Genomic DNA, 24,371 nt, shown 5'->3' with positions numbered 1-24,371 from the left:
GGCTGTCCTGGGTCCGGGGACTTAGGTCCCTGACCCTAAGCGCCCAGGTTCCCACTATTACCCCCCGTGATCCTTTGCTGTTTGTTTTTTGAGTGCTTTCAACCAGACTCCAAGTTAATGCTGGTCCCCAGACACAGAGCACTCTCGTGTTGGGGTGTTACTTTCCAATCGGTCACCTCTGGTGGCTCCCTCCCCCTTTTGTTTATCTTCCGATATCAGTCCGATGCTCCCAGTCTGCTTTACCTGCCACTGGCGTCTTCTGCTCCAGTAGATATCCAGACGTGTATAATGCTGGTCTCAGGCTGATTTCATGGGTGGTCGGAGTTCTTTGGTAGGTAATCAGCTCACTTTAGGGTACAGGTTGAAATGGTGCCTCCTCCTACTTCCCCGCCATCTTCAGCATTTTGTATATATTATCCCAGTCTCTCCTGGTCTGAAAAGTTACTCTAGAAAAATCTACTGATAGTCTTACAGAATTTCTCTTATATATAACAAGTTGTTTTTCATTTTGCTTCTTTTAACATTCTCTCTTTGCTTGTAACTTTGACAATTTAATTATAATGTGTTTTGGTGTGGTTCTTTTTGGATTTATGTTATTTGGATAACATTTATTTATGTTAAATTTATGTTATTTGGATCTTACAAGTTAGGGAATTATTTCTCTCTTTTTTAAGATTTATTTATTTTAGAAAGAGAGAGTGTACACACACAAAAGTGTTAGTTGGGGGGAGGGGCAGAGGGAGAATGGGAATCTCAAGGAGACTCTCTGTGGAGCCAGGACCTGACCTGGGGCAATCTGGAGTTTAGTCTCATGATCCTGAGTTCAGGACCTGAGCCAAAATCAAGAGTTGGATGTTAAACTCACTGAGCCATCCAGGTGTCCTACCCATTATTTCTTTAAGCTTTCTAAAACTTATGATTTCACTTGTATGTGGAGTCTAAGAAATAAAACAAATGAAAAAGGAAACAAAAAGAATCATACTTCTAATACAGAGAATAAACTGATGATTGCCCGAGGGAAGGGGGTTAGGGGAATGGACAAAATAGGTGAATGAGAGTGGGAGATACAGGCAGTGAATAAGTCATGGGAATTAAAATGTATAGCACGGGGAATATAGTCAATGATATTATATTAGCATTGTATGGTGTCAGATTGTAGCTACACTTGTGGTGAACAATAAGGTATAGAGTTGTGCAATAATTATGTTGTACACCTGAGACTAATGTAACACTGTGTGTTGTCTATACTCAAATAAAAATTAAAAAAAAATTTAAAAGATGTTTTTAAAGTTTTCTGTCCCTTTCTCTTTCTTTTCTCCTTCTGGGACCTCTAGAATGTGAATATTGATCTGTTTGATGGTATCCCACAAGTCTCTTAAGCTGCCTTCTCTTTTTTATTTTATTTTATTTTATTTTTTTCTATTTGTTCTTCTGATTAGATGAAGTCATATCTCTGAGTTTGCTGATCTTTTCTTCTGCTTGATCTTGTCTGCTATTGAAATCATCTACTGGATTATCCAGTTAGTTATTCTATTCTTCTGTTCTATGATTTGTTTGATACTCTTTAAATATTTTATCTTTATTGAAATTCTCACTTTGCTAGTGAATTGTTCTTCTTATACTCGTGAGCAAACTAATTACTTTGAACTCTTTATCAAGTAAATCATTCATCTCCATTTCATTAAGGTCTGTTTCTGGAGTTTTATCTTATTCTTTTGTTTGGAACATATTTCTCTATTTCTTCACTTTTCCTCATTGTCTGTGTTGTTTTCTGTGCATTACATAAAAACTACCATTCCTATTCTTGATGGAATTGTCTTGTATAGGAGACAAACTGTATTAGTCAGCCTGGCTCTAGCTCTTGGTTTTCTCTAAAACCTTTGTGATTTGGCTTACAGTAGTTGAGTGTGTGCCAAGACCTGTTGGTGTCGCAAAGGGGAGAATTTCAGTCAGCAACTAGATGCAAGCTGATTGGAAACAAGATTCTCAGGCAGAAGCTTTTGAAGTATTCAAATAAAACTCTTTCAGAGAAAGACTAAGAAAAAGGCATTTCTGTTGGCTTCTTTTTTTTTTTTTCTTTTAGACTTTATTTATTTATTGAGAGAGAAAGTGAGAGAGAGCACAAGAAGGGGGATCTATGGAGGAAGAGGGAGAAGCAGGCTCCCCACAGCGCCATACAGGGCTCCATCCCAGGACCCTGGGATCCTCACATGAACTGAAGACAGATGTTTAATCAACTGAGCCACTCAGACACTCCTTCTATTGGCTTCCTAAATGCTGAGCCCTAGAGGGACAGCCAATTAGGAAGCATTTCTTTGCTTGCTAAGGTCCTTTGAAACTCGTGAATTCAAGCTCCACTTGCCTGCATAGCCAGGATTCAAGAGGTGTGTCCCTTGGGTGGCAGCTGCAAAAACTGGGGTGCCGGATATGTATATAAACTCCTTCCAGGATGATATTGGTTGTTTGGAGCAGGCTATAGGGAGAATGCTGAAATCATGTCTATTGGCTTCTCTGTTCTCTGGGGAGATGCAAGTTGTATTAGGCACCTAACCCTCAGGCAGCAGTTATAAAATATGCAAATAGACCTCTTTCAGGGAAGGACTGGGAGATTGTCATTTCTCTCTGCTCATTTTGCACTGAGCCCTGCGGGGATAGCTGATCAAGAGGTGTTTTTTGTTTTTGTTTTTGTTTACTATAGTCTTCCAGGAATTCAAACTCAAGAACTCTGGGCCACCAGAGCCGGGCAATCAAGGGGTGCATATTCTGGGTAGCAGCTACAAAACCTGGGTACCAGACAGGGGCACAAGCTCCTTTTCAGGAGACACTGGTGACCTGGAACAGGGCAGAGAGAGAATGTGAAGATGAAGATGGTGAAGATGGCACCTGCCAGCCTCCTCAGTTTCCAGAAAAAATTGCATTTGACACCTAGATGTGTGTTAAATTAGAAGCCTGACTCTCAGGCTGTAGCTTTTAAGATATGTAAATTGACCTATTTCAGGGGAAGACTGGGATATAGGCATTTTTTGCTTGCTACCTCTTCACTAAGCCCAGGGGAAGCCCCTTAAGAGCTGTTTCTTTGTTTGCTATAGTGTTGTAGGTCTTATGGACACAAGTCTCATTGGCTTTTGGGGCAAGGTGTTTTGGGGCCTGCCCCTCAGGCAGAAGTCTTAAAAGGCAGAGCACTCCATGTTGGATCCAAACGCCTCTCTCCTCAGGGAGAAAATGGAACTTGGTAGTTTTCTCCCAATTGTAGGTTGCTCTGATGTGGTAGTGTTTACAGTCAGAGGGTGTCTCAGTCTTTCTTACACATTTCAAAGTGGGGCTTTTTTTGTTTATCTAATGTGTAGGGATCGTTCAATTAGATTTTTTTTTTTTCTTCAGAGGGAATTGTCCTGTGTGTAGCTCTAGATGCAGTGTGTCCATGGGACAAGATAAGGTTAGGATCCTCCTATATTATCATCTTGGACTAGAGCCCAGTAAGTTTTATACTTAAGCCTATGTTTTTAACATAGAATGAATTCCCCCACTAACTACCTTTGGGTTTGTCAAGATAAGATGTTTAAGTATAAAGCACTTTGAAAAGAGTGGGGCTTTTTATAAATAAAGGGATGATTGCTTTGGCTTGCCTGAATAAGTGAATTCAGAGTGGATGAGAAGAGGATGGGTGTGGGTCATCTTTCCTACTTCATGGCAAGACCTACGCAAATCTCCCTCTTGCTCAGGAAACTGCAAGTAAAGCCAATTTCGTCTAAGCATTCTATCACGAGCCAGGTGCCTTAGAAGTCCCAGTATTTGTTGTCACGTTCCTTTTGAAAGAAATAGCGAGGTGGCTGGCTTATATTCCAGTTGTTTGCGCTGCCAAATGACTCTTAAAACAAAAAACGACTTTCTTCAGCAGCACACTGTGAAGTTGCCTTTCTCCTCCCTCCCCATTCTTTCATTTTAATCCTTTAAAATGTGTGGATTCCAGACTCCAAACCTATAAACAAAACATGTCTGTTCTGTAGTTTCCATTATCCAGTGCAAATTGAAAAAAGAAACCGTAATGCTTCTTAATCTTCTTAAAAAATTCCTTTTTACAAATAATTTATTTCCAAATATCGGCGTTTCTTACATGATATGGATGTAGTGAGGTGGAATAGAGGCAGAATTCATATCAACCTATTGCAGATAAGGCTTTCCCCCTGAAAAACAGCATAATCAGGGTAGGCAGTTTCCCAGGATTTTTGTGATCACTATTCTGGAGATAATACTCTGCAAATAAACATGGGCATCGGGGAAAAAGTGGTTACTACCTTTGGGAAAAAAATATCTCAAAGAAATAAAGGAACACCAAAACTGTTTCTTCTCCCTCTTTCTTTCTAAAAGATGTATTTTTTTTTTCAAGCATTTACAAGAAGGTCTAATTGAGCTGTATTTTTATCATGACTTAAATTGTGCAAACACCTGGGAATTAAAACTTTTAAATAGTATGTGGAATTTGACCCTTGTTGAATATGTAGATTTGAATATTTAACATCATTTTTTCCTTGTAAGTTGTATCTTTTATGTATTCTATAATGTCTCAAGTTAGTGTGCTAATTCCCCTGTGTAGTTTCACAAGACAATATTTTCATCTACTAACAACATTTCATAGTACATTAATAACATCAACACAATCACATTTCCCTCTGTGCCAGCTTCGGGGTTATTAGAGATGTAGGGACATTTGTTGTACCAAGGTAAATATAAAATATCAGTTGAAAGAGAGGGAGAATAACAGTGCTTTTGCTGCCAGCCCTAAGTTCCTTTGAGATGTATATGAATACATATGATTTGTTCAGTCTTTAAAGCATTTGCTGGTTCAGCTGTGGTGCATATGTTGGTTTTCAGACAGTTTTGGAGCATGGTGGGGGGGATATGCATATATGAAAATCCTAGGTATAAGTTTTGAGGATGTCATTAAAGTTTGTTTAACTTTAATTTAAACATGGACCTCAAAGACATATAAATGATACTACTTTTGATAGATTTTTGGAAAAGTAATTAGACATAGAGTAAAGAATTAAGGAAAATAGTAACTAAGATTTTAATGGAATTTTTTAGACTAAATTCTATTCTATTTTTTCTCTAGTTCCTAATGAAAACAACAGTTCATTTATTTTTCTTAAGTTTTCTTTAAATTCCAGTTCGTTATGGGATGCCTGGGTGGTTCAGCTGGTGAAGCGTCTGCCTTTGGCTCAGGTCATGATCTCAGGGTGCCGGGATTGAGCCCCACATCAGGCTTTCTGCTCAGCCAGAGAGTCTTCTCCCTCTCACTGTCCCTCTATGCTCAAATAAATCAAATCTTTAAAAAAATAAAAATTAAAAATTAAAAAAAAAATTCCAGTTAGTTAATACGGTGTGTATTAGTTTCAGGCGTACCATTTAGTGATTCAGTACTTACATACAACAACACCCAGTGTTCCTCATTAGAAGTGCACTCCTTAATCCCCATCACCTATTTCATCCATCCCCTTGCCCACCATCTGGTAACCATCTGTTCATTCAGACTAAATTATATTTTAAATGAAATAAATTGATCATTAATTTTGTCTGGGGTATTACTTTAATCCCCTAACCAGATATTGATTTTCATTTACTTCTCTCTACTGTTTTGTTTTTTTTTTTTTAATTGTGTGACATTCTGAACTGCTGTATAAAGAATTGTTTTAAAGTTTAAATATTATAACTTCAACTAGGGTGCTATTTCTTAATATTTTAGCTAAAAAAGAAGAAAATATTATATTCCTTTATACTATTTTGAAAGATGAAAAATGCACTGCTTTTTTTTCTTTATAGAAAAGTAAAACTTGGGGTACCTAGATGGCTTAGTAGGTTAAGGATCTGTCTTTGGCTCCAGTCATGGTCCTAGGGTCCTGGGATCCAGGCCCAGAGTGTAGGGCTCCATGCTCAGTGGGGAGTCTGCTTCCTCTTCTCCCTCTGCCCCTCCCCTGCTGTCTCTCTCTCTGTTTCTCAAACAAATAAAATCTTTTTTAAAAAGCAGAAAGAGGGGATCTGGGTGGCTCAGTTAGTTAAGCATCTGGCTTCGGCTCAGGTCATGATCCTAGGGTCCTGAGATAGGAGCCTGTTGGGTTCCCTGCTTAGCGGGGGACCTGCTTCTCCCTTTCTCTCTGCCTGCTGCTCCCCCTGCTTGTGCTGTCTCTCTTCATTCTCTCTCTCTCTCTGTCAAACAGATAAATGATGTCTTGGGGAAAAAAAAAAAGGAAAAAATTAAAAGGCAAAGATATCTTATAAATGGATATTTTACCCTCTGTGTTTTTGCTGCTGTGGTTACATAAGAATGTATTAAAAAATGGAAAAAAAAATCAGAAGCCCTTAATACTGAATGCTAGCATCTTTTGTGTTTTTTTTCTTTCAGCTCTCAGGAGAAGTGATTTTGCAAATTGCCAATGAACCAGTTCTGCCCTTTAATGCTCTCGATGTAGCTTTAGAAGTTCAAAACAGCCTTAAAGGTAATTTTTCTTTGAATTATAGTAATTTTAGCAAATGAAAGATTGTTCAACTAATTTTTAATGAGCAATGGATAAAATCATATGCTATCTTATTAACTATGACAACACAGGACTCCCTGCCTGGAGAGGATTATCATGAGAGGGGCTTAGAAGAAATTTGACTGCCATGTCAATAGAAAAGAGTGTATTTATGTGTGAGCACAAGACAAAATATCAAATTACAAAGGATGTTTAATCTATTTCCCTTTGTCAGAGAGATTTATAATTTCAAACTTCTATTATCATTTATTTATAAGTTCCACATGGAAAAAATATAGATCAGGTATTTTTCCAAATAAATAAAGAAGGAAGTAGGTAAGTGAGTTTGTAGCTAACATTCAGTCAGTTCAAACAAGATTGACCCAGAAGTTTCTCCTTTGGGATTGATTTCTGGGGTAGGTGCCAGATTACTGAAGTGTTGGTCCACCCTAGATTAAGGGTGACAAGAAGAGAATTATTTCCATAGTTTCTATTTCAATCCCTTCATGTTTGAATACATCTCTTTCTGCAGAATTCTAATACCACTTTAATAGTTACCTTCATTTCCCTTTTATCTACATACAGAGGTTTCAACTAAGCTTGTAATTTGTCTTCATTAACTAAATACAAAGGGCAATATTGTAATTAAAGAATGTACCCTCCTCCTCTTTGAGTCACACATCTTATTGTCAGATATTTATTTATTTATTTATTTTTTAAAGATTTTATTTATTTATTTGATAGAGAGAGATCACAAGTAGGCAGAGAGGCAGGCAGAGTGAGTGAGAGGGAAGCAGGCTCCCTGCCGAGCAGAGAGCCCGATGTGGGACTCGATCCCAGGACCCTGAGATCATGACCTGAGCCGAAGGCAGCGGCCTAAACCACTGAGCCACCCAGGCGCCCTTATTGTCAGATATTTAATATGTGATTTGTAGACATATACTTCTCAATACAAAAGTCAATATTTTAACTATAATCCTCAAGCAGTAATCCTTAGAAAATTGTCATTCTTTTTTGGGGGGAGGGTGAATTATTCTTAACAGCCAAATATTTCCATTATCTGTAAGTTTAATACTTTTTTTTTTTTTAATCTTATCTATCAGGATTGCTTCTTTTTTTTTTTAAGATTTTATTTATTTATTTGTTTGATAGACAGAGATTACAAGTAGGCAGAGAGGCAGGCAGAGAGAGAGAGAGGGAAGCAGGCTCCCTGCTGAGCAGAGAGCCAGACATGGGGCTGGATCCCAGGACTCTGGGATCATGACCTGAGCCGAAGGCAGAGGCTTTAACCCACTGAGCCACCCAGGTGCCCCTATCAGGATTGCTTCTTAACCGGGAGAATACTATAACACAACTTCCCCCCTCAATGATTCTTATTATATTGGCTGTAAAACCATAACCCTGAAAGCAGATGGTTATTTGTTATTTATTCCCATATGAAGTGGTCTCAGATTGCTCTGTTTTTGGTATATTGATGTTGGTCTCTATACAGTTTCCTTTTTTTTCCACTTTTGTCAAGCTTCTATCATAGACTTGCTCGATGCAGGGTTTCCACGAACCTTCAATTTGTAAAAAAAAATGTAAAATATGAGTTTCTGTGAAACTCAGTAAAGGAAAGAAAAATGAAATGAGGTATGCCTATATTTTGGGCAGCATTAGAGCTCAGAAGAAATGCCTGTCTTTTAATGAGATAATTCAATACAATTATTCAGCCTTCAGGAGGGTTTCAGATATAGCACTGACAGAGTTGGATTTAATCAGGCTATAGCTCTAATGGGAGAGGGACAGTGAATTAGATAAGATAAAACTGGGAGTATGTGCAAAGGAGCACCCATGGGAGTGGACCACAGTATCTAAATTGGGCATGGAATAAAGTGAGGGAATGAAGGCAGTGAGGGGAAACAGAAAGGGAAGAGGATTGACAGATACTACTTCCTGGTGCGATCAAAGAATTGGGAGTGAGTGAGCTAGAAAGACTTCTTTGCTGGTGGCCAGAAAATGGGATTGTTAAAAATGTGATCATACAAAGAGTGAAGACATCGGTAATGACAGTATTCAGGCAAGGACATGACCATGGCAGTGGGATAGGAGGAAAAGAGGCTAAGGGAAAGAGAGTCTAGAATATGTGGATATGGAAATTGTCAAGAATTAAAACAGGAGTAATTATTATAAGAAGGAGTGACAAAACCAGGAGCAAAAAACTTCAAAGAATGCACAGTAATGCAGAGGACCCTCCTAGTGTTCTTCTAGGGAAAGGGCTACAAAGCGCCTGGGAGAAGGAACCACCACCTGAGAGGGCTGTCTTGGGTGCAGTATCCTTAGGGGAAAGTCAGATTTTAGTTAAAGGAAGAAGGTACAGAAAATATCATGAAAATAGGCCAGGTTAATAATTCTTTCTTTAATAGTTATATCTAAAAGTGTGTCAGTACAAGGGGGAAAAAAATAACCAAACTACAGTCATTCCACAAAGATTTCCACTATGGGCTGATGCTACTAAGGCTAGATGAACCTCTCCCTAAAATCAAGTTTCTCAGTTGGGTGAGCCAGGAGCATTTTGGCTTCTTGTGTTATATTGGACTGCTTCCACTCTACGTAGAGAACTTTTCCTTTGGTTGTCGGTTTTGCATGAGTTTTGTTTCTTTTAATGTGAGACTCCTTGGGTCTCTCTCTACTTTCACTCAGAAAGATGTGGGCAGACTTAAGATGTTGCCTGTACTAGAAACATAAAACAAAGCAAAAGAAAATGTAACAAAAGCATCGATATATAAGCAAAAAAAATATTTTTATTGTGACTTGAGTATAAATGTTTGTTCAAAGTGACATGATTCATCACCTTTAAGCTATATACATTTTTGTGTTTTAATCATCATGATTCAAAGTTATTTGCTGTATATCAAGGTAAAACATATCTGCTAAATTATAGGAAATTTGATGTACCTGTTCCATTTTAGTGTACTCTAGTTATTACCTTATTAATAAAATATAATGTGAATAATGGTCACAATTTATAACAATTAAATAAATATTTCAGTTTCATTTTAGCTACAGTATGAGATAATTTCATGAGCTAAAAAGAGTTCCTGTACCATATTAAATGAAACATCTAATTTTCCTGCATAACACAAGCTTTAATTGTTGATATATTTTCTTATTTTGTTATGACAGCTAGCAGTGATTAGTCTTGAGTTCTCAATCACAGCTTAAAAAGAAAAGTGACCTTCAAGGCTGGACTATAAAATACTGTTTCAACCTACTGCAGAGAGTTTACGTATGAAGGTCTCTGAAACCCAATTGCATTTTCAACGGTGTAATTTTTACCCCTTGACAACGGGCCATCTTGTTTATTTATTACTCCAGTTTACAGTAGCAGCAGACCATTCTCTACTGTTCTCACAACCACCAGAAAGAAGGATAATTTACCAGTGAATAATTTGTTTGAGTTGATTTATGGTACGGTCTTGAAAGCTCATTTTGACTGAGTGACCTTGGCTCTTGATATTTGGTCAATGCCAAACACATAATAGTTAGAGAATGAATATTTATATGTGGTACATGGAAATATAATGTAAATAGTGACTGATAAGATAACTCATATGCTTCAGGGGTACTTTTTGCAAACAAAAGTATGTCCAAAAAGTGCACACACGGGGCACTGGTCCTAGTGTGCCGGCAGCAGAGACAGGTGCCAAGAATAAACGAAGTAGCACCACACCCTTGAACCTGGAAGCAGACTAAGGACTGAGCATTTAACAACCTGACTAAATTTACTCTTTCTCACTTAATTCACTTTTTAATGTTTAAAACAGCACTTCAAAATAGCTAAGGGACTTTGTGAGTCTGATGCTTTTTGTTTAATATCTGCTATTTTTCTTAATTGGAATTCTGTTATTTACCATTATTGTAAAACCTACAAATGACCAAATAAAGTAAAAGTCACTTTCATTTGATCTGGCTATGTACACATTTATTTAGTGCAAGCCAGACTCAGCAGGAAGCAGGTTCTAACTGTGTGGCTTGTTGCCACCTCCTGATGGTCTCACCACATGTAAAATGGTTGTTGGCAGGATTTCCTCCTATTCTTCAAAAAACCGACAATGGTGACTTTATCTGACTTTTTCTCTTTTTTTTATTAGCTGATAATTCATTAGCGTCAATCACTTCATTGTAGAAGGAAAGATAGTATTTCACCGTCATGATGTGACTGAGCCAAGTGCACTGTTCCTCTAGATTCATAGTTTCGTATTTTCACTATGTGTCAGTTCTTTTCCACAATCACAAGTGACTGAGACCCATCTGATGTCTTTTTTTTCTTTCTGAGTAATTTATGATGAATGTCCCAAATGGAAAAATTATTTATGTGCTTTATAAATTGTGATTCTGGTCCTCAGCCCATCTATCTCCAATGTTGATTTTAATTACCACCAACTCCATCTTTGGACTGCCCTAGAAATAGTAAAGTGTGGGTACATTAGGTACCTGGCCCTGTGTCCTCCCTAAAAAATCCAAATCCATCCATCTAAAATCTAAACAATTCCAAGAAAATCTCTGTTCCCATGGAAATTCCAAATCATGTTAGATTTCTAGTAGTTTGACCCAAACTGGCATATCTGGAAGTTACCATTTTGAGTGAACAGGATTTAAAAGCATTCGCTCAGAAGTAGCTTACCTTGCTTGCTCAAATTGAGAGAAATTCAATCCACTGGGTACAAATTTCTAAAAATATGTTTAGTATCAATCCCCAGTATATTTTTTTAAGATTTTATGTATTTATTTGACAGACAAAGATCACAAGTAGGCAGAGAAGCAGGCAGAGAGGCGGGGAAGCAGGCTCCCTGCTGAGCAGAGAGCCAGATGCAGGGATCGATCCCAGGACCTGAGATCATGACCTGAGCAGAAGGCAGAGGCTTTAACCCACTTAGACACCCAGGCATAACCCCCCCTGTATATTTTTGTATGGACTGTGACTACAAAACTAATTAAAATTGGTATTTCATATATTGATATCCCACATCCAGTTCAAATAAGAAGATGGGACAACTGGGTCTGCAACGAATTCTGGTTGTCTCTATAGCATCAGAGTTTGTCTCCTGAAACTGGTTTTTCTTTCCTCCCACTTCTTTTTGAACTCATATTTTTATTGAATAATCCCTTAGTTATTATCCAAAGCATGTCATCCCTTTTGTATTCCTTAGAATTATACTTTCTTTTCTTTTATGTCCTGTGTCACAATTTGTTGCTATTGCTACAGCTTCCCTTTATCATCATTTCCTTCAGGATTCTGAGTACTTCCTTCAAATTTGTTTAAAGTTTTCTTTTCGGTATCTACATTTGATATGTGTCACTACATTGATTGAAATATGGTAATGACTTCTTACCATTTTCCTACTTTCCCATCATAGTAATAGTCTATTATATTGTGATTTTTTTTTTCCCCTAAGTGCATTTTAAGGGTAAAACCCTGTGCCCATAACAGAATAGTATCACAATCCATTTTTCTGTAAGTATTGCCTCTCCGGCAACAATTTTAAAGTTGTGTTTTGTTTTTTTTTTAGTATATGTGCTGCCGAAGCGAGCACAAAGTTGTGTTTTTTTTTTAAAGATACTTTTAATCTTGGCTCATAATAGAGCATAAAGTATCCTTGACCTCAAACTGATTAATTTTATTCAATCTTTTTTTTTTTTTCATTTTCTTGGCTTAACCAAAACATAAACTCACACATGTTATTAAATATACAACTCCAACTTTCTGCCTCAGGAGACTGGTAAAAAATAAACCACACACGAATTTAATTCATTCAGGGAAGTTTTGCTTACTCTTCCAAAGCAGGCAATATGCACCAGGCAGACAGACACTGTTGGGAGAACTCATTCCATGCAATATGGTCAAAATCATGCTAGATTTTCATCTGTGTTGGCTAGCTGGATCCTTGGGCAATATTTAGAATATGAGAAAATTTTCAGAATGCCTTGCATACTTTTTAAGAAGTGGCCGACCTGATTCTTCTAAGTATGCCACTTTGGCGCCTTTGGAAGAGGGATTTCTACTGTATTCAGTTTAGACATAATTATCTACTGTCTTCTGGCATATTGCACTTTTAAATAATATCCTTTTATCAATGTATTGTAAAATCCGTGTTAGATTATTTATCAGCAGTACACTAGCTCCCACATTTCTTCCGATACCTGCGTTTTTGTTTGTTTAACTTCTTTAAATAACCAGCTGCGATGATTCATTGTGATTCATACTAAAGAAGCCAGCATGAAGAATAGAAAATGTAGGAGAATAAAGGACTGTTGTTTCCCTTGGATGAAATCATATTGGCAATTTCTTTTTTTCTCTTTAGCGATGCCACAAGATATTTTTAAAATGACATTAAGTAACATACATTTTTCCCCCAAAATAATCTTCTGTTCTGCTTTTAACCACTGTGTTATGTGAAACATAAATCATACTTTCCCTTGTCACTATAAATCAGTGAAGTCTAAGCTATGATTTTGCACGTGTTAGCACCTTTAAAACTGTGATAAGCTCATCCATAGAAGAATAGGATCTGTGAAATGCTATTAAAATAAAAAGCTATGTTTGTTTGATATAAAAATGTGGTTTTAGAGTATGACCAGTACATTTCACTCTTAATTTAAGATGAAATTGAGTGAGTCTTAAAAAATACAGCCACAAAATAGAACAAAAAGATAGAAAAGTGGAAATAAACTGAAATTTAAAACTTTTTGGAGGCGAAAACTCTGAAGAAAGGCCACAGTGGTAAGTAGTAAAACCATTCTTTAAAATCAGACAGGTATGCATTTGTCTAGAAGGTTGTAGAACAGACTTAAACACATGGGTTTATGCCAAAAATGAAACTCATCAAGATTCAAGAGTGCCTGGGGAGAAGAGGTAGTTTGGGCAGGTCCTGGCAGGTTAGAAAGGAACATACAGATTCAGTGGGGGCAGACAGAACTGTAGTTACTACTCTTACCCAGATGTCTTAGAGAACTTATGGATAGGACATGTATGAAGTGCCTTTGAGCTTCTGATCTACTTTTGGAAATTGTTTTAGGATTCTGTAACAATGGTCCTCAAGAGGAACAAGTTTTCTGAGGACACCGTGGCGCTTTCAGGGTCACTCCACAAAGCCCTAGGTAATGTGCCAAGTGTTTTATGTCCATTGAGACATTTAATCTTACTCTAGCCACATGAGCTGAACTGGATATTGTTGGGAGCAATTTAGAGATTAAGAAACTGTGAGTGAGGTGTGAGGGAGGGTGTGTTTATGTTTTCATTGGGTGTATCTATTTAAGCAGTAGGTTTAGGGATTGAGTAGAGATAGCTCTATCAGATTCCAAAGCCCCTGCCCTTTCCATTACACCACACTGCCTCCCAAATGACTTGAAGGGGACAATGCTGCAATGTGATGACCCACTAGAAGGTAGGAGTAGGGACAGGTTTCCTTCAATATGTTTTAGAGCCTCTTCTGAACTGGCCTCCTTAAATCTGAATACTATCTCACTATCCACTGACTCATAATTCCTCCTTCTCTCTCTCTCTCTCCCTCCTTCTTTCCTCTACAGTTAATATTACTACTGCTTATAATATCCAGATCTGTTCTTTGTATAAAACAATGAAAAAAATGGAAGGGTTGAAGTTAAAGGCAACTTCATCCTCTAAAAAGCTGAGAACTAAGGGATTAATTAGTAGCAATTAATATAATTGTTTACAGATGTAACATCCTTGATTGCTTTAATGTAGAAAGAGTCTCAGAACTTCAAGAGGTCCATTTTAGATGCCCTCGATTTCTGGGCAATTCCATGATCTGTCTCTCAAGTTTCACTTCTTCTTTGGATTTACTTAAGATATTTTCATACACAATAAACTCTTCAGTCTTTCTCATGAGCATTTATTTTATTTGATCCCTATTTATTCTCCATTTGTGGATTATATCTAGCTAGATTAGGAATTTATTAAGGTTGAAGATTTAATCTTCAAGTATTTATATTCTAGGGGCGCCTGGGTGGCTCAGTGGGTTAAAGCCTCTGCCTTCGGCTCAGGTCATGATCTCAGGGTCCTGGGATCGAGCCCCGCATCGGGCTCTCTGCTCCGCAGGGAGCCTGCTTCCTCCTCTCTCTCTGCTTGCCTCTCTGCCTGCTTGTGATTTCTCTCTGTCAAATAAATAAAATAAAAAAAAAAAGTATTTATATTCTATAATATCTATAGAATATTTATATTCTATAATATCTATAGAATATTTATATTCTATAAATACCTCCCAGTGTTTATAGAACACCACACAAAATAGGACTCAATAAGTTACTTACTGAAAATACGTTTGTATTTTATTTTGAGACAAAGGAAAAATGCATGGTTTCTGTTTGAAATTTAGAAGTCCATTTCAATTATCTCTTAAATAACAAGATAATTTTACTAGGCAGTCTTAATTATTTTGTATTATATTAAAGTTGATTTTTAATATTTATCACATATCAGTATGTTCTGTATTGCTATAAAAACTTATTAATGGACGCCTGGGTGGCTCAGTGGGTTAAAGCCTCTGCCTTCAGCTCAGGTCATGATCCCCGGGTCCTGGGATGGAGCCCTGCATCGGGCTCTCTGCTTGGCGGGGAGCCTGCTTCCTCCTCTCTCTCTGCCTGCCTCTCTCCCTACTTGTGATCTCTGCCTCTCAAATAAATAAATAAAATCTTAAAAAAAAATTTTAAACTTATTACTTTTTGACTTTTCACCAGAAGGGAAGATGTAAAAGGATCATTTTTGAAGGCTGGTTGTTTAATTCCTTAATTTTATATTATCCCTTTCCTTGTTCGTAAGAAGTTCGAGATGCAGCCCATGGGAAGAAAAAATGGCTCCAGATACATATTCACCACAAAATAAAATTGGGAATCTTTATTAAACTGTATACAGGGAAGAGGGTGATACAATAATGGGGAAATGGAGGCACTGATTTGAAGAAGTGAAAAGTAACATCTCTAAGAAAAAAATTATTAGTTAAGGTATTTTTTGCATGTCTTTGAAAAATGAGTTGGTGGTAATTTATACTTAGTTTGTGTACTCTCATAATAGTAACTTCCATTTATATGGTGATTTCTATGCTTAGAGATTGAAATGACTATTCTCTGTGTTTTCCCCAAGGAAGTTAAAGGACAATAATATTAAGTAATCTATTCAAAACTACATTGTTAGTAATTAAGTAGACGGAGCTCTTACATGTTTTTTGATACCAAGACCTGGGTCTTTAGACTCTGTGTGCATATAACTTCAAGATAATTGTATTAACCCTCACTGAGAGAAATCTCTATCTCCCAGTTCATTTTCTTTGGTCAATGGGCTTACTGCTTATTAAGCCTGAACTGTTATGAGCCTCAATTAGTCCTCCATTCTCTGACATTCACTGTGACTTGAATGAAGTTTTATGTATTCTTTTTATTGATTATTGGCAGGCCATATTTTAATTCAATTTAGTTTAGTTTGACTTATCATTACCCTAAAATAGCTTCTTTTCTTATCTTTTCTTTTCCTTTGCAATTATTGAATTTTAGCAAAATTAATTGTCCTTATTATATGCCAAACATTTCCCTAAGTGACTTTGTAGGCATTATTTAGCATAATATCTCAAAATACTATCTTAGAATTCAAAATTTACTCAACACAATTTTTAGTAAATGACTATCATGTCTTAGATATTGTGCTAGCATCTAGAGATACAAAGAGATAAAACATATTTGATGACCTTATGGGGTTCTTTTCAGTCAAGGAAAGGAGATGGACAAGGCAGATAAGGATAAAAATATTGCAGATACTATAATGTTATGATCAAAGTAGATGATTCAGTGATATGCCAGGCATAGTGTTAGTCTGAGGAAATGGCCATAAACAAAATAGACAACAATCTCTTCCTTCACAGAGCTGACATTCTAACAGGTATTCAGTATCATGGGGGAAAAATCATTTAGGGTCACAGCTTACATAGAGTCAGTGATGTTAGTTTCTGGGTATTATTTACATGGACAAATAAGTTCTAATTGGCATTAAAATACTATTAAGAATCTTTGGAATATCAGTTATGTATACAAATGATTAAGAGAACATTGAAAGTACAGCTACTTTTCAGTTTGTAAGCTTATACCCTGGAAGTAATACATAGGGGATTGTGTAGATGGCAGGTGCTCACTATCAGGGTCCTTTCTGGAACAAGACAGTTCTTAAAGCTGTCAGTTCTCTACATCCTCACCACCATGAAAGATAAATTCATTTAGAGCTAAATAAAGTAGAATGGTACAATTTGTCTCACTTGATTCAGTAGTAATGTCTTCAATTCTGTAGTGTATGTTAGATCAGAACAGATTTTTCTTTCTTAAATGGAAGACTCTAAGATGTCAAACTTGTTTTTCTCTGTTGTTCAGTCTTTCTATTCCAGTATAATTCAAATGTGCCTTTTTCGTCTTATTTTTTCCTTGTACAACGGTATTTCCTATAAGGTCCCCATATATTAACTTCCGTGAACCATCACAATTTAAAATAAACCATAACTTCATAAAATGGCATTATCGTTATAACTGTTTAAATAACAGAGTGCTGAATTTCCTCAACGAGCAAAAATTTCTCCTCTCGCAACCGCAGGTTTTGTTATGATATCAAACAAGATAATTAATGAATATAGAATGTACTTTGAGAACATCGAAATGCCAAAACCTGTGAACTCCAACAATTAATTTTATTCATATTGTTAATGTCAGTGAACAGAAAGCATATAAATGTGGCAATCTCTTTATAGTTCTCATGAAAACCACTTTTGTCTGCACAGTTTTCTTTGGTTATTGGATTTTTTTCTGAAAATACTTTATTAAATCTCTTTTGTTTATTTAGTAAACAATTATTGAGTGTCAGAATTGTTCTGGCTTCTGAAGAAAGTAACAGGTGAAATAGTCCCTATCAGATGAAGGGGAAAGACAAGAAAAGTTTAGTTAGAGGTTGGTAATTCTATGAAGACATATTCTATACATCAGCTATAATTCTAACCCAGGTAATCTTTCCTTAGCTCCTCGGTTCTCTACAGTGCTTCTTAAACTTTAAAATGTGGGTAAAAATCTGGGTAGCATGGAGATTCCTGGGCTCTATGCCTAGAGAGATTCAGCTGGTCTGCGAATCTGCATTTTCATAAAGAACAAGTGTTTGAGGATCCGGTAACACTTGACCTTCACTTGGAAAGAGTCCCTTTGTGATCTTTCCCTTTTGCTTGAGACTTCCCCAGCCAAAGGTCCCAAATGGCCTCCTCATCACTCCATTTGCTTCTATCAATGCCCAGCTCTCAGGACAGCCAGTTTAGGCTGGCTGCCAGGACAGCCATCAGGCCCATGTTCATTTCCTCACCTCGACTTGACATAGTGTCAAGTCTGTATTGAGTTTCTGACCTTGATGGATTCGGTTGTGCCTAATTTCCTGAGAACAACACCACCAACTGTTGCTTCACCCAGAGAATGACTCAAATGGTGGGGAATATTGGGAAGAAGATGGTGAGGGAATGCCCCTCTCCTGGTATAACAAAGGATTGCTTTTTAAACAAGATGGTAAGTCACATCAGCTGGAAACTGCCTAACTGTAGGGAATACTTTTTATAACACTTTATAAAATATTCATCATTCAGCCCTCATAATCTATGAAGCAGATGCTATTATCTTATTCATTTTATAAATTAGGATACTGAAGCTCAGTAATTTGCCCAACATCACACAGCTACTAAGTGGTATAGCAGGGATTTGAACTCAGGTGGTCTGGCTACAGTTTCTGGTGGCCATTATCACTGTACTAAGGCTGCCTTACTCTTAGTTAAAGGAATGTCCTGTTTTTGCTGCCACCATTCATATAAAAATTATGACTTCCAGTAAGTTATACAAACAAATAGGAACAAAGCATAACAAACAAAAATCATCCCAAAAGCAAAACCAAGCAATGCAAACATTACATAGGATAGTTTTCAGTGTGCTTTCAAGTCAAATATATATTTCAGCTTCAAATTACAGGAGATTTTGAGTAAAACAAAGGAGCCCGTGGACATATCACAACAGAGTAACATATCTCATGCTCTCAGAAGAGAAGATAACTTCTTTTACAATCTTTTTTCCCCCCACACACAGAAATATAGGATATGTCATGAAAAGCATGGATTTTTGAGTCTGAAAGATCAGGATTCTTATTTTGGCCTGACATTTATTTGCTTGATGACCTAGTACAATTTGCTTGTCTTAATTAATTCTCAGATGCTCTGAAATAGACATGACAATGCAAACATTGGTGAATATTAAGTAAGATAAGTACTTAAAGTACTCAATACAGTGTCTGGAACAGAGCAGTCTCCCAATCAGTACTTATTTACTAGTATTATTATTATTAGTAGTAATTATTATTACTAGTAGTAGTGGTAGCAGTAAATATAATACTCAGCAGAATATAATATTTAGAATATTTTTTGTGGGATTAATACTATAATTTAACTATAAATTATAAATTTAATTATAAAATTTTAACTGATGTTCCTTTTTGACATCATGATTGCAGAATGATTATTTTGCTCCTTTGAAGATGTCTCTTCTGAGATGGACTGATTTATCTCCACCAGGTGATCAACCCAACACTCAACTGCTAGCTCTGGCCTCACGCCTACGAGAGAGTGCTGAACTCTTCCAGTCAGATGAGATGCGTCCTGCTAATGATCCCAAGGAGAGAATTCCCATCCGTGTCCGAATGCTGAATGACATTCTCCAAGACATGGAGAAGAACTTCCTTGTACAGCAAGTGCCACCAGGTTTTTATAGGTAAGATATGTGTCTCAACCTTTATTTGTTTATGCCCCTCAATTAAATTTTTATGTTTAACTTCCAGAATGTGTACCTTCTGTGAAAATGACACTATTTTTAATGTAGATATTATGTGTAGTTATATGAGTAATTATTATATGTACACTTTGAGGACCATTCTCTTACCCAAAGGAAATTTCAACTGTGTGAGTATAGAATAAAGGAAATTGGCTTGGCAACGTCATATAGAAAATGACTAGGAATTTTATTTGACATTAAGCTCAATATGAGTCAGACATGAGATGGCTATGGGAAAACCAAATGGAATTATAGGTTGTATTGGGAAAAATACTTTTTTGAATGAATCAAGAGACAAGTCTACACTATTCTTCATAGTAAGACCACATCTAGAGTATTGCATCTAGTTCTAGAGGCTACCTGTCAAGATAGAGCTAAATAAGTTTAATATTCTGGGGAGAGTGGGATTTAGATGAATCTGGAAATGGCCAAGAGATTAGAAATATTAGTTGGAGGATAAGAGAGTGATTCCTAGAAACATTTTAACAATTTTAATATTTTAATAAATCCATTTTGATATGGAAGGGGGATTCAATTTTGGTTTTTAGAGGATGAGAGGAGTATAACATGGTTTTTATTTTATAGTCCCTGATATAGTAGACATTAAAGAGGGAAAATGGAGTTTGAAAGATTCTAATATATTTTACGTATTCTTATTTAAGTTTTTATTTTTCTACAATACACAAAATATAAGTACACATGCCTTTCTATGTAATAGATGCATATATAATGTGTGTATGTGTATAACAATTTAATATATGTGTGTGTTTATGTCTCATGTGTGTGTATGCATGTGAGAATGTGAAAAAAGGAAGGAGGCAAAGAGGTATTGAACAAAGAATGAGGCAGGAAACTATTTGGCCCAGAACTCTCATTCATAAAGGACTTCAAATTTAGACTTTTGCACTACAAACACTTTATGTGTTTGTGTGTATACATATATAACATACAACATTAAAAATACTCTGGAGTAATGATACTGTGCTTGACCTAAGGACACAACTAGGACTAAATAATTGAAGCATGGATCAAAAATCCCAATCAAAATTCCACTGGCATTTTTCAAAGTGCTGGAACAAACAATCCTGAAATTTGTATGGAACCAGAAAAGACCCCAAACTGCTAAGGAAATGTTGAAAAAGAAAAAGCTAGGGGCATCACGTTGCCTGATTTCAAATTTTTCTACAAAGCTGTGATCAAGAAGACAGCATGGTATTAGCACAAAAACAGACACACAGACCAGTGGAAGAGAGCAGAGAGTCCAGATATGTACCTGCAACAATGTGATCAAATAATCTTCAACAAAACAGGAAAAAATATCCAGTGGAAAAAAGGTAATCTCTTCAATAAATGGTGCTGGGAAAATTGGACAACTATGTATAGAAGAATGAAACTCAACCATTCCCTTACACGATATAGAAAGATAAGCTCAAAATGGATAAAAGACCTCAATATGAGGCAGGAATCTATCAGAATTCTAAAGGAGAACACAGGCAGTAATCTCTTCAACATCCCTCACAGCAACTTCTTTCAAGACGCGTCTCCAAAGGCAAAGGAAACAAAAGCAAAAATGAACTTTTGGGGCTGCATCAAGATAAAAAGCTTCTGCAAAGCAAAGGAAACAGTCAACAAAACAAAGAGGCAACCCATGAAATGGGAGACGATATTCACAAATGACACTACAAAGGGCTGATATCCAGGATCTATAAAGCACTCCTCAAACTCAACACACACAAAACAGATAATCATGTCAAAAAATGGGCAGAAGACATGAACAGACACTTCTCCAAAGAAGACATACAAATAGCTAACAGACACATGAAAAAACGTTCACCATCATTAGTCATCAGGGAAATTCAAATCAAAACCACATTGAGATACCACCTTATACCAGTTAGAATGGCCAAAATTAACAAGACAAGAAACAGCAAGTGTTGGAGAGGATGTAGAGAAAAGGGAACCCTCTTACACTGTTGGTGGGAATGCAAGTTGGTGCAGCCACTTTGGAAAACAGTGTGGAGATTCCTTAAGAAATTAAAAATAGAGCTACTATGACTCTGCAGTTGAACTACTGAATATTTACCCCAAAGATACAGATTCAGTGAAAGAAGGGCCATATGTACCCCAATGTTCATAGCAATAATGGCCACAATCGCCCAACTGTGGAAAGAGCCAAGATGCCCTTCAACAAACAAATGAATAAAGAACATATAGTTCATATATACAATAGAATATTACACCTCCATCAGAAAGGATGAATACCCAACTTTTGTTATCAGTATGGATGGGTCTGGAGGAGATTATGCTGAGTGAAATAAATCAAGCAGGGAAAGTCAATTATCATATAGTTTCACTTACTTGTGGAGCATAAGGAATAACATGGAGAACATTAGGAGAAGGAAAGGAAAAGTGAATTAGAGAAAATCAGAGGAGGAGATGAACCATGAGAGATTGTGGACTCTGAGAAACTGAGGGTTTGGCAAGGGAGGGAGGTGGGGGGAAGGGTGAGTCTGGTGGTGGGTATTAAGGAGGGCAAGTATTGCATGGAGCACTGCGTGTGGTGCATAAGTAATATTAAAAAACAAGAGAGAGGGGTGCCTGGGTGGCTCAGTCATTAAGGGGCTGCCTTTGGCTCAGGTCATGATCCCAGGGTCGTGAATTCCAGCCCCGCACTGGGCTCCCTGCTCGGCGGGAAGCCTGCTTCTCCTTCTCCCATTCCCTCTGTTTGTGTTCCCTCTCTCGCTGTGTTTCTCTCTGTTACATAAATGAAATCTTAAAAAAAAAAAAAGAAGAAGAAAAAAAAATTAAAAAAGAATTGAAGCATAGGAATACATATTTCATTACATATAAGAAAAAATTTTCTGACAAATAATGTTCTTAAGAGTAGATATGATGCTTTTATAGAGTAGTAAACTCACTGTCACTGCATGTATTCAAACAAAGGCTAAGTAGCTCTAAATATTTTGACTGTATGAGGTTTCAGGTGGCCTTCAGTACCAACATTCTGTGATCTCACAAAACACTTGATCTTTCTGTATCTTAACTTCTACATTTATAGAATGAGATAGTAGAATGAGACCTGTTTAAAATAAAAAAATCTTTCTTAGTTCTGATATTTGGTTATTTTCTGTTATGATTTTAAACTCAAATTCTCATTTAAAATCCTTATATCATTTCTTCTAACACTTTGATTTGCATTATAAGACTTTGGAAAATGTTAATTTATTACAATAGATATTGTTAAGACACTGTGGTAAGCGCCACAAACATAGAAATTGCCTCAAGTTAATAACACCTGCTCTGATAAGGTTATATTACAGAGGTGGGATGGAGAAACAGAATAAACAAGGTAACTAAGTAAAGTAAAGTGTATGGTAGATCTAATAACAGCTAAAGAAACAACTAAGCCACATTATTAAATTCAACATTATTAAGAAGTCTTAATCAGAATAGGTAAATTATATTTTTAGAATATAAAAATTTTCCTCACTTCTAATTTATGAAAAATTCAAAAATTAATAAAAATTATACATTAAGAATACAGTTTTATATATTATGATATAGTAAATAGTTTCACCATTTGCCTTCCTTGGCACTTACTTTAGATATAGAAGATCCCTATGGTCTGAGGTATATGTCCAGAGAACTTTGCATTACCACTTCAATAATATTTATTTATCATACATTTTGAGTGGAAAAGGAAACATTTTTTTCCTGAGTTAACAGTGATTAAGAAAGTGATCCTTTTTCCTGTTAGTGATATGATTACAGTATAACTCGTATCCCAGTGTGCAAGCTTTAAAGTGTTGATTATGATAATGTTCTAACTCATAACAGACTTTAGAATTGAAAGCGTATGGTTCAATATTTTGGCATTACTTTAACTATTGCTACAATTATTGAAGAAATACATGTATGCCATTATTCTCTTTGGCCCTATTAATTCATATATATGCCAACAGCAAATAGATTTAAATAGATAGATGCAAATAGATTGCTTCATTTTGATTTATCTGACTGACCTTTATCTCAAGATAAGTTGATCTGAATTTTTACTTCATTCCTGAAATAGATAACAAGTCATCCTACTTCATGTTTTCTCTTAGTAGAAAATTCATATTTTTTAAATATTCTTGAAGAAGAAATATCAAAATTACAGTAGAATTTCTACTCCCAATTCTTTTAAGCTCTTCCTTTATGGGGCAGGAAATGTTCAAAGTACAAAAATGGGTGACAAGGGGCGCCTGGGTGGCTCAGTGGGTTAAGCCGCTGCCTTCGGCTCAGGTCATGATCTCAGGGTCCTGGGATCGAGTCCCGCATCGGGCTCTCTGCTCAGCGGCGAGCCTGCTTCCCTCTCTCTCTCTCTCTGCCTGCCTCTCTGTCTACTTGTGATCTCTCTCTGTCAAATAAATAAATAAAATCTTAAAAAAAAAATGGGTGACAAGATCATATTCAGTTAAAGAAAATGGAAAAATTGGTTACAATGATAACCATATGGAGTTAAGATAAAATTGTTAATTACAGTGTATAAAAGAACATTTGGTGAACAAGATTCATTTTTTCTATCATTAAATAACCTTTAGAGATGTTATTCATGTAAGAATCTCACTCTTCAACCTGATGGTGTTATGACAATTCTCATCAAATATACAAGGAGGAAGTCAAAAGTAATTTGCTTTTCAAGAAAGTTGTTGACAGAAATTCGTTGTATAAAACTAAATATTTCATTTAGAATTTGGATCATGTCCCAAAGGATACTGCCTCAACCAAAGTGTTGCTAAACACTGAAACATTATTTTTGGAACATGTGAAGAAATTTTCTTCATAATTCAGCATCAGAAGATTCAAAAATTTTGAAATCCTACAATGTTGCATGTAAAATGTATTTTCTCATAAATAAACCCTCATTGGACACTGCTCTGTGCATGCATATTGATGGAAACTGGCAATATAAGATCCCTACATTTAAGGAGTTTA

The 24,371-nt window shown here is 36.4% G+C and overlaps 1 protein-coding gene across 3 annotated transcripts in view; it reads left to right on the top strand.

The window, feature by feature from the left end:
- Positions 1-24,371, top strand: part of NAALADL2 (N-acetylated alpha-linked acidic dipeptidase like 2) — a 1,427,879-nt gene that overhangs the window by 1,358,024 nt on the left and 45,484 nt on the right. For all 3 annotated transcript variants that reach the window (XM_046003219.1, XM_046003220.1, XM_046003218.1), the window contains 2 exons: positions 6,401-6,494; positions 19,139-19,334. In XM_046003219.1, the coding sequence (XP_045859175.1) occupies positions 6,401-6,494; positions 19,139-19,334 (290 nt within the window). The remainder of the gene's footprint in view (positions 1-6,400; positions 6,495-19,138; positions 19,335-24,371) is intronic.

Source organism: Meles meles, chromosome 4 (assembly GCF_922984935.1).
Source record: "Meles meles chromosome 4, mMelMel3.1 paternal haplotype, whole genome shotgun sequence".
Taxonomy (NCBI): Eukaryota; Metazoa; Chordata; class Mammalia; order Carnivora; family Mustelidae; genus Meles; species Meles meles.
This window is presented reverse-complemented; position numbering and strand designations above follow the sequence as displayed.